The sequence below is a fragment of the Lygodium microphyllum genome, chromosome 9, assembly GCF_053477565.2.
Source record: "Lygodium microphyllum isolate KBCC chromosome 9, Lygodium_microphyllum_v1.1.10, whole genome shotgun sequence".
Lineage (NCBI taxonomy): Eukaryota > Viridiplantae > Streptophyta > Polypodiopsida > Schizaeales > Lygodiaceae > Lygodium > Lygodium microphyllum.
In genome coordinates this window covers 65,030,579-65,044,973 of record NC_141143.1, presented here as the reverse complement: position 1 = coordinate 65,044,973, position 14,395 = coordinate 65,030,579, and the positions used below count along the sequence as shown (strand labels likewise).

The following is a 14,395-nucleotide window of genomic DNA, read 5'->3' as shown; positions in this document are numbered from 1 at the left end:
TTGGTACACTCTTATCGAATCATACTTTCACTTTGCTCACTCTCTCTCCAGCCATCACACTCTCGCTCACTCTTGCCCGACTTCCATCTCTCCACTAAGCACTTCGCCCAACACCAGCAGCAATCAAAACACAGGTTTCAACCATCTTTGGAGCAAGAAAAATAAACCGCTCAGCTGTATGACAAGTTGCCATCAGTAAATGAAAGAGCAGAGGCAGCAAATGCAAGATTTTGATTCTCAAAGCTCTGTAAAATATTACACGGCGCAGCGAACAGAATCTGAGAAAGAGATAGAGAGTACACAACAGATAAGAGGAGAATCAGTAAAATTCTTTAACTCCAAACAACTGATACAAAGATGGCTCTGTCCACCCGTGCGCTTCCACTGTGTGAAGCTTAGATGGCGATCTAGACAGAAGATAGGTGAAGAGCTTAAGGCTAGCTGGAACAACAACTCTAACTGGGTGAAAGATTAGTGTCAGATGGCTGCGAAGGGGTTTAGCTTTTATAGCTCGCGAAGGTCGTTAGGTCGGCCTGCTGACCGACCTACCATATGAGCCTCCACTAGTCGGCCAGGGAATATTCCAGGGAATATTCCCTTTACCATCGGGCCGGGGGCGCTGCCCCCGGACCCCCGCCAGGGGGGCTGGCCCCCCTGGGACCCCCCAGCCAGGGGCCGCTTCCGCGGCCCCCGGACCCCACAATAGGGGCCCCTTTTAACTCCCTTACCACGCAACTCAATGCAATGTGCCTCGAGTTGCTACCAGCTTAACCACTCCGTCTAACCCAAAGATTAGACCCACAACAGTCACCTTTTTGCCATCCGGTCACATAGACCTCATCTGATATACAAGTCAGGACTCAACCAATGTCCGGGCTCACATTTGGCTTCTCCTCATAATGGGGGCCTTACAACTTTGAGCACCATGGATCATTGGTAGTACCTAATGAGGGTGGGGCATTGATCATATCTAACACCCCCCCTCAATGTCCACCCATAGGTGAACTATCTCCTCGGCCCAATGCCGAGTCTCTGAAGATGAACTTGAAGCAGATCCTTCGTAAGTGCTTTGGTGAAGATATCTGCTCCATTCTCCTCTGTTGGACAGTAGACCAATTCCACTATCCCATCCTCCATCAAATCACGCACATAGTGATATTGGATCTCTATATGTTTGGTGCGTGCATGAAACACTGGATTTTTGGCAATGGCGATGCAACTCTGATTGTCACATCTCAGCACAGTTGGTTCTTCATCCTGCACTCCCATATGCCATAGAATCCTTCTCAACCATACGGCCTCACATGCAGCAAAACAAGCTGCCTTGTACTCTGCTTCGGTAGAAGACAATGCCACTGTTGGTTGCTTCTTACTAATCCAAGAGAAAATTCCTGAACCCAAAGAGAAACAATAACCAGAAACTGACTTCCTGGAATCAATGTCTCCTGCCCAATCTGAGTCACAGTTCCCCACAAGAGAAGTTCCGAAACTGTATGTGATACCATAGTCAAGAGTTTTCTTCAAGTATCTGAGCACCCGCATCCCAGCCTTCCAATGACTCTCATGAGGTTTGTTTGAGAACCTGCTCAAAACACCAACAGCAAAACTGATATCTGGTCTGGTGTTACACAAGTAGATTAGACTGCCGACCAACCTCCTATACCTCCCAATGTCTGCTAGTGCTGATGTATCCTCAACGGATAACTTTACATTCACCTCCATAGGTGTAGCTATCTCCTTGCACTCGGTCATGCCAAATGCCTTCAAGATCTCCCATGCATACTTCTTCTGAGAGATGAAGATCTTTCCTGGCTCTTGCCAGACTTCAATCCCCAAACAATAGTGCAGCAAGCCCAAGTCTGTCATTTCAAACTCAAAACTCAAAGCCTTTCGAGTTTGGTTGATCATATCTTCATAGTCACCTGTAATAAGAAGGTCGTCCACATATAGGACAATCACTACAGACTTTTTACCATCCCTGTAAACATACAAGTTAGCATCTGAGGCACATCTTTTGAAGTTTAGGTTTAAAAAGAACCTATCTATCCGCTGGTACCATGCTCTGGGGGCTTGTTTCAGCCCATACAATGCCTTCTTCAGTTTACACACTTTGTTCTCAGAATGGGGGGCCTCAAACCCTGGTGGCTGAGCCACGTACACCTCCTCCTTGAGGTCACCATTTAAGAACGCTGACTTAACATCCATTTGGTACACTGGCCACTTCTTGTGGGCAGCCACTGCAAGTACCGTGCGAATAGTGGTCATTCTGGCAGTTGGGGCAAATGACTCTTGAAAATCAAACCCTTCAACTTGTGAAAATCCTTGGGCAACCAGTCTAGCTTTGTACTTTTCTAAGGTACCATCAGCCTTGTACTTTACCTTCCAGATCCACTTGGTGCCAATAATATTCCGCTTTGCTGGCCGATCCACTAGCTCCCAAGTGTCATTCTTCATTATGCTGTCATACTCCGCCTGCATAGCAGCCTTCCATGATGGATCTGCAAGTGCTTCTTCTAAGTCAGTTGGCTCCTTTACTTCTCTCATAATCTCAACCATCAAGGCCATGTTGACTATGTGAGCAGAAGCCCTCCTTTGCTCCTCTATTCTCTGAGACCTCCTTGGTCCGTCTGCCTTCTCCTCAACAGATGCAGGCATAGGATTATTGTGGTCATAGAGCTGCTTCACCCAGCGCGGCAATGGCTTTTCCGGTGGGGTGATGTCAGGTTGGTGAACTTTTTCCTCATCATCTGAAGATGATGCTTCCTCCTCCTTAAGGATAGGGATAGCTCTCGGGACAGGTTCATAGTGGACTACTTCTTCGCTTGATGATAAAGTGGAAGACCTTGCCTTCTCCTCCTCCACTGTATGCGGCTCCTCCTTGAACACCACATCACGGCTCGCGATGATCTTCTTTGCCTCTTGGTCATATAACTTGTAAGCCTTCTGCTCATCACTATAACCCAAGAAGATACATTTTCTGCTTTTTGGTTGTAACTTGTTTCTCTTCTCATCTGGAACATGTGCATAACATTCACATCCAAAAATTCTGAAATGTGAAACAGATGGTTTCTTACCAGTGTAAGCCTCATGAGGTGTTTTTCCCTTGAGAGCCTTTGTGTAGCTCCGATTTAGAATGTAGACTGCAGTATTAACAGCTTCAGCCCAAAAATGGTTAGGCAATCCCTTGCCCTTTAGCATGCATCTTGCCATCTCCACAATGGTACGATTCCTGCGTTCCACAACACCATTCTGCTGAGGTGTGTGAGGTGTCGTCAATTGACGCTTGATCCCTTTGCTCTTGCAAAAGCCTTCAAACTCCTTTGAGTTGAACTCACCACCACCATCTGTTCTAAATTTCTTCACACTTTTCCCTGTTTCATTCTCAACAAGTATTAGCCATTCTTTAAACTTACCAAAAGCTTGAGCCTTATCACGAAGGAAGTACACCCACATCTTCCTACTGTAGTCATCGACAATCAACATAAAATAAGAAGATCCCCCCAAGGCCTGTGTAGGCATCTTACCACACAAGTCAGCATGCACCAACTCTAGAGGAGCATGTGCTCTATTCTTGCTTTCTTGTGGAAATGCCTTTCTCTGTTGCTTGCCCATCATACAAGCTTCACATGGTTCCTTCAATTCAGTTATTGTAGGTAGGTGAGCAACCATACCTTGCTTTTGCATCTCCTTCAATACTGCAAATCCGATGTGTCCAAACCTTTCATGCCAAAGCTTACTTGTGCCCACTCCAGCGGTGGCTGTAAGAGCACTTAGCTCATACAGGTTGTTCCTCCTTTCTCCTTTTCCAACAATTGTGCCAGCACTATCAATAATTTCTGCACCTGTCTTCTTGAACCTCACTTCATGACCAAGATCAGTTATGGCAGCAACTGATAAGAGATTTCTCCTGATTTCGGGAACATACAACACATTTGAAAGCTTTTTGACTTCACCATTTGCAGCAACAAAAGAAATAGTACCTGTGCCCGCAGCAGGGCATTTAGCATCATTTCCAACCGTCACAGTGATGGATTCTTGTAGAGGCTGCATAGAACTGTATAGACCTTTCTTGTTGGTCATGTGACGGGAGGCCCCACTATCCAACACCCAAGAGTCAGTGGTAGATTCTTCTTGCGCCGAGGAGCACACTTCCTCAATGGTCGCCATGAATAATTCCAACTCTGCTTCAGCCGTATTGGCTGTCTCTTTCCCTTTAGTTTTAAGGGTACCATTCTTTTCATCTGCCTTCTTGACACGACAATCTGCAATCGCATGTCCTTTCTTCTTACAGTAGAAGCACTCTCCTTGAAACTTCTTCTTGCCGCCCTTTTTCTTTTTGTCACCATCATTTTTGGTGGAGGAAACACCTTTGCCTTTTGCATTGGCAGAGAATGCAGCATCTCCATTGTTGCTTCCTTCTCGGGCTTTCAGCCTCAACTCCTCCTCCATTAATAATGCACAAAACTCCTCAAAAGTCAAAGCTTGAGGTCTCACCTGAGTATTAAGGGCAGTTACTAGTCCATCAAACTTTTGTGGACAAATCCGAAGACACCTCCGAGCTAGCTCTTCGCTAGTCTTTTGTATCCCAGCGCCAGCCATCTGGTCGCGCAGATTCTTAATCCGAGTGATGAATGCTTCAACCGTCTCTCCTTCAGCAAACTTCTCCGCTGCTAGTTGATTCTCCAAGTTTTGAATCCTTGTTTGGTTTCGTGTTTCATATTGACTCCTTAGTACATTCCAAGCCTCTGACGCTTTGGTTGTATGCTGAATCAGAGTCAAAACACTGTCAGAACAGCTTGTAACTAAGGCACACAATGCATCTGCATTCCTTCGTTTCCAAGCTCGTAGAAGATCTGCATTCGGAGGAATCATCACACTAGGATTTGATGGGTCGGGGGTAGGCTGTGGTTCTGCGTCAGTCCCCAGCACAGTCTCCAGAAGCTCATAAGAATCAAGGATAGTTGTAATTTTGAACTTCCACAAGGTGTAGTTTGTACCATCTAACTTGCCTTCGCTGAAGGTTGGTGGACGAATCCTCAGTGTTTGAATAGCCGGTACAGCAGCACCACCTCCTGCACCGCTTCCTGATGCGCCAGAACTGCTTCCCGGAGTCGACATCGTTTCTCTTTGCTGTTGAAGCCTTTGCCTCTTGCACGCTCTCCGATCTCTAGAGCCCCCTGGGCTCTGATACCATGTAAAATATTACACGGCGCAGCGAACAGAATCTGAGAAAGAGATAGAGAGTACACAACAGATAAGAGGAGAATCAGTAAAATTCTTTAACTCCAAACAACTGATACAAAGATGGCTCTGTCCACCCGTGCGCTTCCACTGTGTGAAGCTTAGATGGCGATCTAGACAGAAGATAGGTGAAGAGCTTAAGGCTAGCTGGAACAACAACTCTAACTGGGTGAAAGATTAGTGTCAGATGGCTGCGAAGGGGTTTAGCTTTTATAGCTCGCGAAGGTCGTTAGGTCGGCCTGCTGACCGACCTACCATATGAGCCTCCACTAGTCGGCCAGGGAATATTCCAGGGAATATTCCCTTTACCATCGGGCCGGGGGCGCTGCCCCCGGACCCCCGCCAGGGGGGCTGGCCCCCCTGGGACCCCCCAGCCAGGGGCCGCTTCCGCGGCCCCCGGACCCCACAATAGGGGCCCCTTTTAACTCCCTTACCACGCAACTCAATGCAATGTGCCTCGAGTTGCTACCAGCTTAACCACTCCGTCTAACCCAAAGATTAGACCCACAACAGTCACCTTTTTGCCATCCGGTCACATAGACCTCATCTGATATACAAGTCAGGACTCAACCAATGTCCGGGCTCACATTTGGCTTCTCCTCATAATGGGGGCCTTACAACTTTGAGCACCATGGATCATTGGTAGTACCTAATGAGGGTGGGGCATTGATCATATCTAACAAGCTCCGATAGTGAAAAGCACAAAGTACACAGCTCAGACCAGCAGCATAACAGGTCGCCCAATCGCAGCACGTTCAGGGACAGCAAAACGCAACAATTTAAGACCACGGTGAATAACAGCAGCCCAAGCACAAAAACCAACAATATTGGTTGTCTAATACCATGGAGAATGAGCAATGGAAATGAAAGAATCAATAGTGAAATAGAGAAAACAAGAACTCATAAAATGAATAATTGGCAATAGAATCGATAATACAATGAAAGAAATGTACCATAAAAGCCACACAAGTGAATAGCACATGGTGACCACTAACCAGCAGTACCTCCAAACTCCCTCTATCCAAGTGCATGTAATCCAATGTAATAAGAATGGAGTGGACTATATATAGACTCTAGGGCAAGCACCAAGACAAATGAGCTAGCCCTACATGGGCTACCCAAGTACACATACAGGCACCCAATACAAAGCCTAAAAAGAGCATAACACATGAAATGTAAACCACTAACAAGACCTTCACGATGAGATGCCAAAGAACAAGGATAAAAGAGGGGAGCCCATGACAAGTGTATGAAGGTAAAACCTGAGTGCACGAGTGCACCATGACAAGGAGCAAAGTTCAACTAATAGAGGAAATTTTCAGGTGCCAAATTATGAAAGTAACCTCTAACAAAGAGAGCTTTTAGTTAAAAAACAACAGGCAAAGCTTCACACCTACACTTTGCAACTCAAGCCAAAGGGTAAGGGGACCCAATAAACTGATGGCCCACATAGTCACAAGTGATAGGCAAGACATACCCTTAGGACGTTGAGACACCATCCTGGTAATGGATCCATGATGGGACACGTCACTTACAAAAGTGATGTCACTTTAGCATTTGTCACTAAGTGACAGAACGGGGACAGCATTTGGGACGGACCCATTATCATCATCTTCCCCCTTCTTACTTTTGTCATCATCTTCCTAATCTTTATCCTCTTCCTCATGGTCCTCTTCTTCAATAGTCCCTTCCATGGTGACTAGTCCTTTCAAGGCAGGTAGGGCCTTGTCTACTGAGATTGTTTTAGAATTGTTTTGAGGGGCAAACTAGGGCCTTGAAACATGGTCCCTTTCAAGGATGGTAGGGCCTTGCCTATTGAGACTGTTTCAGAACTATTTTGAGTGTTGTAGCCTTGTCTACTAGGATTGTTTCAAGCCCAACAGCTAGGCCCTCATCTATTGAGATTGATTCAAGGCCCTTTGAGAGCTCATGTTCTTTCAGTGGCTTTTGAGTATCATAGCCTAGTCCATTAGTTCTTGGACATAATTCTTTGCATATTGCAAGAAGCTGGTTCCAAGTTGGGTATAGTTGTTGAAGTTACAACTTTGTATGTTACTTGATAATGCACATTCTGAATTTCAAAGTTAAGACAAAAAATGTGTTATCTTTTAAATATATTTTGTATTTTTTAATGTCGTCCCAGTCCCCCATCCCCTATTTTTGGCCATCCCAATACGTCCCCATCCCCTTCCCCTGTCAGTTGTGACTATGTACCCCCCTACCATAGTCCATCCCTCCCCTACACTACCTTGTGGCTTCTCATTGTTCTTACAATGCCCACTCATTTTAAACATTGAATTCTTTGTTTTAAAATTTGTTGTGGGCTCAAAAGTTTGTGTGGCACAGGTTGGTCACAGTTTGACACAGCAAATAAATAAACTGCCTCAATTGACAAGCTATATAACTCTGATATGTTGGAAAAAATCCGCACAATCAGGGAGCTGTTAGCTATCATATTATCAGCCCTTTGTGGACAGGTAAAATAAACAGATGAGGTTGAGAGCTTGATCAGGGCTGATACTGAATTGTCAAAGGGTGCTTGTGTAACCAGCAAATAAATGCAAAATTCAAACATCCCTGCACAGAGGACTACACACATCCCACTGTCCCATTCTGTATGAGTCTATTTAAAACGTAAGCATTGCCTTAAGTGATTGCCTAAATCTAAGACTTTTAAATGCCATGAACTATTGATAAATGTGGATGCATCAAATGATTCATCACTGTAATACTTACTTTACTTATCTAGATATACAGACGACTACAGATATTTAGCAGCAAGCGTAACAATAAAAGTCTGATCTGTGCCATACCCTTGATCAAGCTTTTCAAAGTTGTCTTCATCCAGAATGTTTTGTAGTTGCTTCTCACAGAGAGCACTTGTCTCCATAATCTGCTTCTGCTCTTCAGAAAGATTCATGCCCTCCAGCAGTTTCCGTGTAAAAATGATCCCATACAGAGGATTTCTAATTTCTTGCTTCATGTATGCAACCTCCTTGAGTCTGTCTAATGCAGTTCTTGCAGACCGTTTCTGCACTTGCAGAGCTTGTTGAAGCTCTGGACTTGCTGTGTGCAGGAAGCAAAATACTCCAGTAATAGCCCCATCACCATCAGTTCTCTTATTTGCAATCAAAAGTGCTTCCACATACTTCCCATGGCGATCAAAAAAACCAAAAGGAAATCTGTCCGAGTCCTGTCCTCCCATTGCTGTGTTGAGAATAATCATAAACTTTGTCATTGAATCTTGACCTCTAAGTCGACAAGAAGCCAACTCAGTTCCAAAAACCTCCCCAATCAGCATCTTGCCCATTACATCTTCTCGTTTCCAGCCTGACAGTTTCTCCATAGCAGGATTCCACTCAGAGCAATAGCCAAATTCATCCGCACCAAAGATGGGAGGTATTAAAGGATTAGGATTCTGAACGATAGTCCGATAGTCACCCTGTATTCGAGTGAACTTGTCCATCACCACTTTTTGTCCAGTTACATCCTGCCCGACAAAACAGACACCAACCACATTATCTGTGAAATCCCTGCTCGAACATGCATTGACAACCAAGATAACTGGACCTTTGTCAATTTGATCACCATGTGTCTTAAGCTTTATCTCGACATTTTGCTCTTCTTCCCCTGTAAAGAAAAGAAACACCAAACCTGTAGCTCTTCCAGAATTCACAAATGTTAACATACATCAAAAGGCTAAACATTTACAAATTACATATCACCAGATACTGCTTTAACATCGGCAGTACCCACAAAAACCTTGATAATCTGAAAAAGGGAAGAAAGATCACCTTGCAATGCTAGATAGAGGAGCCTTTCAGCAGTTTCCATTGACTCATCTACAACCAGATCTCTAACCAATGACCTACTCATCGCTTCTTCAACTGGAAGCCCTGTCAATTCTGCTACCTTAGCATTCCATCCATTGATAAAGCCACTGGCATCCACAGCAAAAATTGGTGCAGTGGCTGTTTCAATCAGCCGAACCATCTCATTAGCAACAGTGCTCAGCTCATCCATACCTTGAAGCTTTAAATCATTCAACCGTGCATGAATCATTGTCTTTGTGTCACTGTCATCAATGTCTTGAAATGACCCTCGCAATATCAACTGCAATGAGTGAATTGCATCCATCTCAACATCTTCCCAAGGCAAACTCCTTCTTTTGACCACCTCCAGAAAAGCCTTAAAAGAAGACCTTGGATGCATTTTTCTACCATCATCTCGATCCTCAGGATCATGCTTCGCTCCACCCCATTTGATCTCTTTGGCAGTGTGAGATCTGAACCAAAATAGAAAGTCCCTGGGAGTGATTTTTGCAGCAGCCATTCCACAGACAGCATCTCCCAATGCAGAGGCACCAGGATAACCCGCATCAGCAAGACTGTCTGTGCTTAGACCTGTTGAATCCTTGTGAACATCTAAGAGCCACTCTGCAAGATCCTTGATCTGAGCCTCCGTGGGAGTTGTTCCAAGCAACCAAAACTTTTTGCCATAGTATAGTGCAGCCCCATCACACTTCACAAGATCCATTATATTTGGAGATTCTGAGACTATACCAATAGGTGCATCCCTAAGCAACATATCACAGAGAAGAGTCTGTGTGCGCAAAATGTGTTTCTCCCGCATCTGTGCAGCAAGTTCCAGCTCCATATTCAGCTGAAGACCAAATACCTGCATTAAAAATTCACAGGCAGACCTTAGAGCAAAGGGCACAGCTCTGGGTGTGGTATGGTGACAAACTACCAGACCCCAAAGCCTTCTTGTCTTCAGTTGATGTGCAGGTCGGTTGCTAGGTTCTTCGTCATTGTCATTCACTACCACGGCCATAACCAGTGATGCAATGGAGCCCATGTTGGCCATGTACTGGCTGTGACAGCCATGTGGAGCACGCAGTGTAGACCCAGCCAAGCTGAGAGGCTGCCTCAACTCCTTGTCTTGTATAACTCTAACAGGAGGAGCTGAACAGTCGCAGATCATCCTCACCCTGTTCTTCATGAATAGGAAGCGAGAAGCTTGAGGAATATCAGTAGCAGGATAATGGAGTCCTAAGTATGGTTCCAAATTTGACCTCCGAATCTCTGCTACAACCTCACCATGTTCATCCTCGTGAAACTTGTAAGCCATCACACGGTCATAACCTGTAAGTTCTCGCACTTCTTCTACAACAGAGTCACATAACAAACCAATGTCACCAACTGGGAGTGCTTGCAGCCTTGAAATTGCCTTGGCTGCCAGCTTGTGAGATTGCAGAGCACCTGCAGTGGCAGAAACCACTGCATCAGATGCCCTCAGTGGCTCAAAGTCAATCACTAGGCCCACATCAATGCGGTGGACAATGGCATTGAATGGCTTGCCAGAGCTGCGGCAGTGCACTGTGATTGGATTCAACATTGAAACATCCACTGCACCAGAGGCCTTCTCAAGAGCAGCAGCACTTGAAGGCGTAAACAATGTTCGTGCATCAGTACCAATGCCTAAGAGAACATTTTGCATTCCCACGCTGGGAACAGCTTGAGGCATCAAATCGAGCATTTCCACAGCATTCTCACTGTATGCGAGGACTTGAAAGGTCCCTTCCTCCACTGCAAGCACACATCCAAACGGCTGAATGAGACCTCCCCTTTGCATGCGCTGCAGGTATGCTGTCACAGCTTGTGCAGGTACACTTTCACTTAGGCCAGAATCTCGTGCATCCTCTATAGAACGCATATAGTCGAAAGAGCTGCCTCCTGTGTCTCCACCTGACTGGGCCTGCTCAAAAACTGCATGTAATCTCGCATCTGCAGTGGTCTGCGCTACTACAACCCGCCTGTTACTCTTAGACCGCACAACAGAGGAGCTGCTCCGTGCAGCGGCAGCAGCAGAAGAGGAGTATGTCATGGTTCTCGAGGACATCACTGACTGTTACCGCAGGTGATACTCTACCCCGATGCCCTGCGCTTAATATGAATGGAAGGAATGGAAAGACGCTATCAATTGCTGACTGAACAGAACATTGGCGTTTTTTCGCAGCTCCATCAGACCACTGCGACTTAGTTCGATGTAAGCAGCCGCGAAGAGCTTACCAGCTCCCCGGTGACAGCCGACAGCCGTCAGAGCCGAACCAGGTACTCGGCGCTAGGGTTTTGCGCCATCATGTGTTGCAAGATTCATTCACAAGCCTGGAAGGGAGGTTAGAGCGACGATGACCTGACCTCATCCAAAAAATGAGTTTGTTTTAGAAAGGCGGAGATACGGTATCTGCAGGGAAAGAAGGGCGAACATCTGCGAGGAGAGCGCGGCGTGTGTGCCGGTGGCAAGCCTAGGGTTTCGGTCACTGCACGTGTACAGGCGTGGCGATGGCGGGAGCGATAACCTCTCATCATCAACAACCAGGCGTCACTCGTGGACTTTCGTTACTCGTTCTTTCTGCTTCGACCATGAAGAGGATGGCCTATCCTAGTGGCGGTGGCAGGTAAAGCGAGATAGTACGTCAACACGACGGTAGTGGTACTCTACGTTGGGAACTTGAAAGGCCCGATTATTATTATTAATTCAAGGCAAATCGTAGAGCATTATCCATATGGATATCTCTACCACTTCCTATTATGACTATTCTATTTCTCATTTTGAGATTTTTCAAGGTAGCCTAGCTATCCATCTGAATATGAATATGTCACGTACTACCTTCACTATGGGTTAAAGGGGCCATCTGTGGGAAAAACTTTGTTAGCATTGCCTAGAAAGGCACGTGTATACAATAGTGCGGTGACAAGGTGGTGTACGTTGCAAAACAAGAAAATTGGTCGCTGTTAACTTTAGTTAAGTGATCCACTTAGCCTTGAACTGTGTGGATATTTTGTTCTTCAATATAGAAGAGTTTATTGTTCAGGCTAGAGCTAAGCCCTCCACACCCACATGAGATTGTACCATCTAGAGCTCTTTACACATAGCCATAATTAGTTTCCTTTCCTATTTTGTTTTGTGCTACATGTTTTGCCCAGATAGTTATACCATCATACACATAATTGTAACGCATGGTCTCATAGGTCATTTTGGCCTTTTGTAGACATTAATATATCATTTCATCTCTCTCTCTCTCTCTCTCTCTCTCTCTCTCTCTCTCTCTCTCTCTCTCTCTCTCTCTCTCTCTCTCTCTCTCTCTCTCAAAGGGCAATGCACTTGCGTGCAATAATGCGTCCTTGTTTTGCTTGGAGACACACAACAAGCAATCTAAAGTTTGCCACACTGCCCCACGTTGACCCCATTAAACTAGGTGATGTGGCTTTTTGCCTTTCTAGCCTCTAGTTTAAGGCTGAGTTGTGCTATTTTGAGTGTTTAGGAGGTAAATGGTGTCAAGCAACACTTTGTATATGTGTGCACGCACACAGGGCAAGGGAGCCACTTATTTTATAAACCCACTAACCCTAGCTCAAATATCCCTTTTTGCTACACCTACACTAAATGATCGTGTAGAATGTAGGAGTTGAACCCAAGACCTTCTAATCACCACACTCTCAACTTAACCAATCGAGCTACACCCCTTTGCTCTCTATGTATGTGTGAGCGCGTGCGTGCATGCACATCTACCGTGCACACACGCCACTATCATTTGTTTTCTAATGCGAAGTAAATTGCATATTAATATCAAAAATGATATTTACAACATGTATTTGCAATAGGGAATCAACGTCCACTTAGACTTCAGTTTCTATTAAGAAGTGTTTATCCCACTTTGTAAGCGTTTTCCATAACTTTTCAAAAAGGCAACTATTTCCTAGAGCACTTAGCCAAGAGTCTAGTAGTAGGAGACTTAGAGAGTTTCTAAAGTAAGACTTTATTCTTATTTCTCTATAAACTAAGGATAATTATGGCTTTGGTAGCATTCCATATTGCTAATAATGTGGGCCTACACCATAAGGGTCACAAAAAAGAGTTGATCTAATGGGAATGCTAGCTTAAGAGGGGTAAAGTTGGTGAACCTATATAGGGTACCCTTGGCATAGTCTAGTCATGATAACCATGAGGTCGCTCATCTACACATCCTCTAGATCCTTGTGGCCATCGCGGTCTCTTGCTACCTGAGAGCGGGCTTTACTATGCATAAAATCGATGTACTAGCTCAAGTACATGGAATAATCATAAAATGGCTTATCACTAGTCTTCGTGGTCTACTAAGAATCCCATATTAAGCTTTGTTAGCCCTCAATGTCTCCATCTCTCCCCCTAATATAGCTCATGCTCCACGCCAACTTGTTTACCTCCTCCTCACAAACACGAGCTCAATTTTCATCTCTATTGAGAAACATGTCATCCTTATCCTAGTCTAGGTCGAGAGGAGCATGCTCAATACCCTCATCACACTCCGAATATACACCAAAGCCACGGTTATCCTTGTCAACATTCTCATTATAGGGAATAAGCATGATTAAGAACACATTGATGATGATCCATATATTTTAAGCATGTGCTATGAACATCTCCCTTGTTGTAAGCACAATATCCTAAGTTATAAGCATTGTGCAATGTGGTGCAATCATGCACATAGTCATGGCATCTTGCCAAATTTTCATATAGGTGTGATCCACATTATCCTTGACAACACGATGATCATCTCTTTCCATAGCACTCTTGGAATAAACATCATAATCCCCTACTTTGAGCAACATACATGTAATCCAAGGCATACCCATCACAAGCTAAACTTGCATACTAGTCATATTGAATGCATATTGTATTATTTTTTTGAGTGTCAATTTGATCGTGCCTCAAATCCATGGTCTCCAAGTCCAATTGATAATTCAGATTTGGTTAATGTATAGATTTGAGACTTTGCAATTGTTACCAATGCTCTAGAGAGGCATGCACAAAATTCTAAAGGCAATAGTTGTTGCTAATAAGATCTCTAAAGTTATGGTAATAGCATAATTTTGGAGTAAGCATTGTAATATTTGTGAAGCATTAAAATACCTCCAAGTCAAGCCCAATATAGGTGGCAATAGACACAAACAATAAATGGAGATCTAGTGTAAACAAATTAGAATTAAAGGTCAATCATCAATGCTTTAACAATATCAATTTGACTCATTTTAGGAAAATATCATTGTCATATTTTATTGTCATTCACCTTGTCAAGGTGCTACAATTCAATAGCATTATCCACCAAATT

At 44.5% G+C, this 14,395-nt stretch overlaps 1 protein-coding gene across 3 annotated transcripts in view; it reads right to left on the bottom strand.

Moving 5' to 3' along the window:
• The window catches only part of LOC148031119 (phytochrome 1-like), a 65,427-nt gene extending 53,726 nt beyond the window's left edge, over window positions 1–11,701 (bottom strand). For 2 of the 3 annotated variants that reach the window (XM_087684667.1, XM_087684666.1), the window contains exons 1-2: window positions 9,036–11,701; window positions 8,055–8,871 (exon numbers count right to left, since the gene is read on the bottom strand). In XM_087684667.1, the coding sequence (XP_087540793.1) occupies window positions 8,055–8,871; window positions 9,036–11,142 (2,924 nt within the window). In that variant the 5' untranslated portion in view covers window positions 11,143–11,701. The remainder of the gene's footprint in view (window positions 1–8,054; window positions 8,872–9,035) is intronic. The other variant, XM_087684665.1, reaches the window with a different exon arrangement.
• Window positions 11,702–14,395: the final 2,694 nt, after the last annotated feature.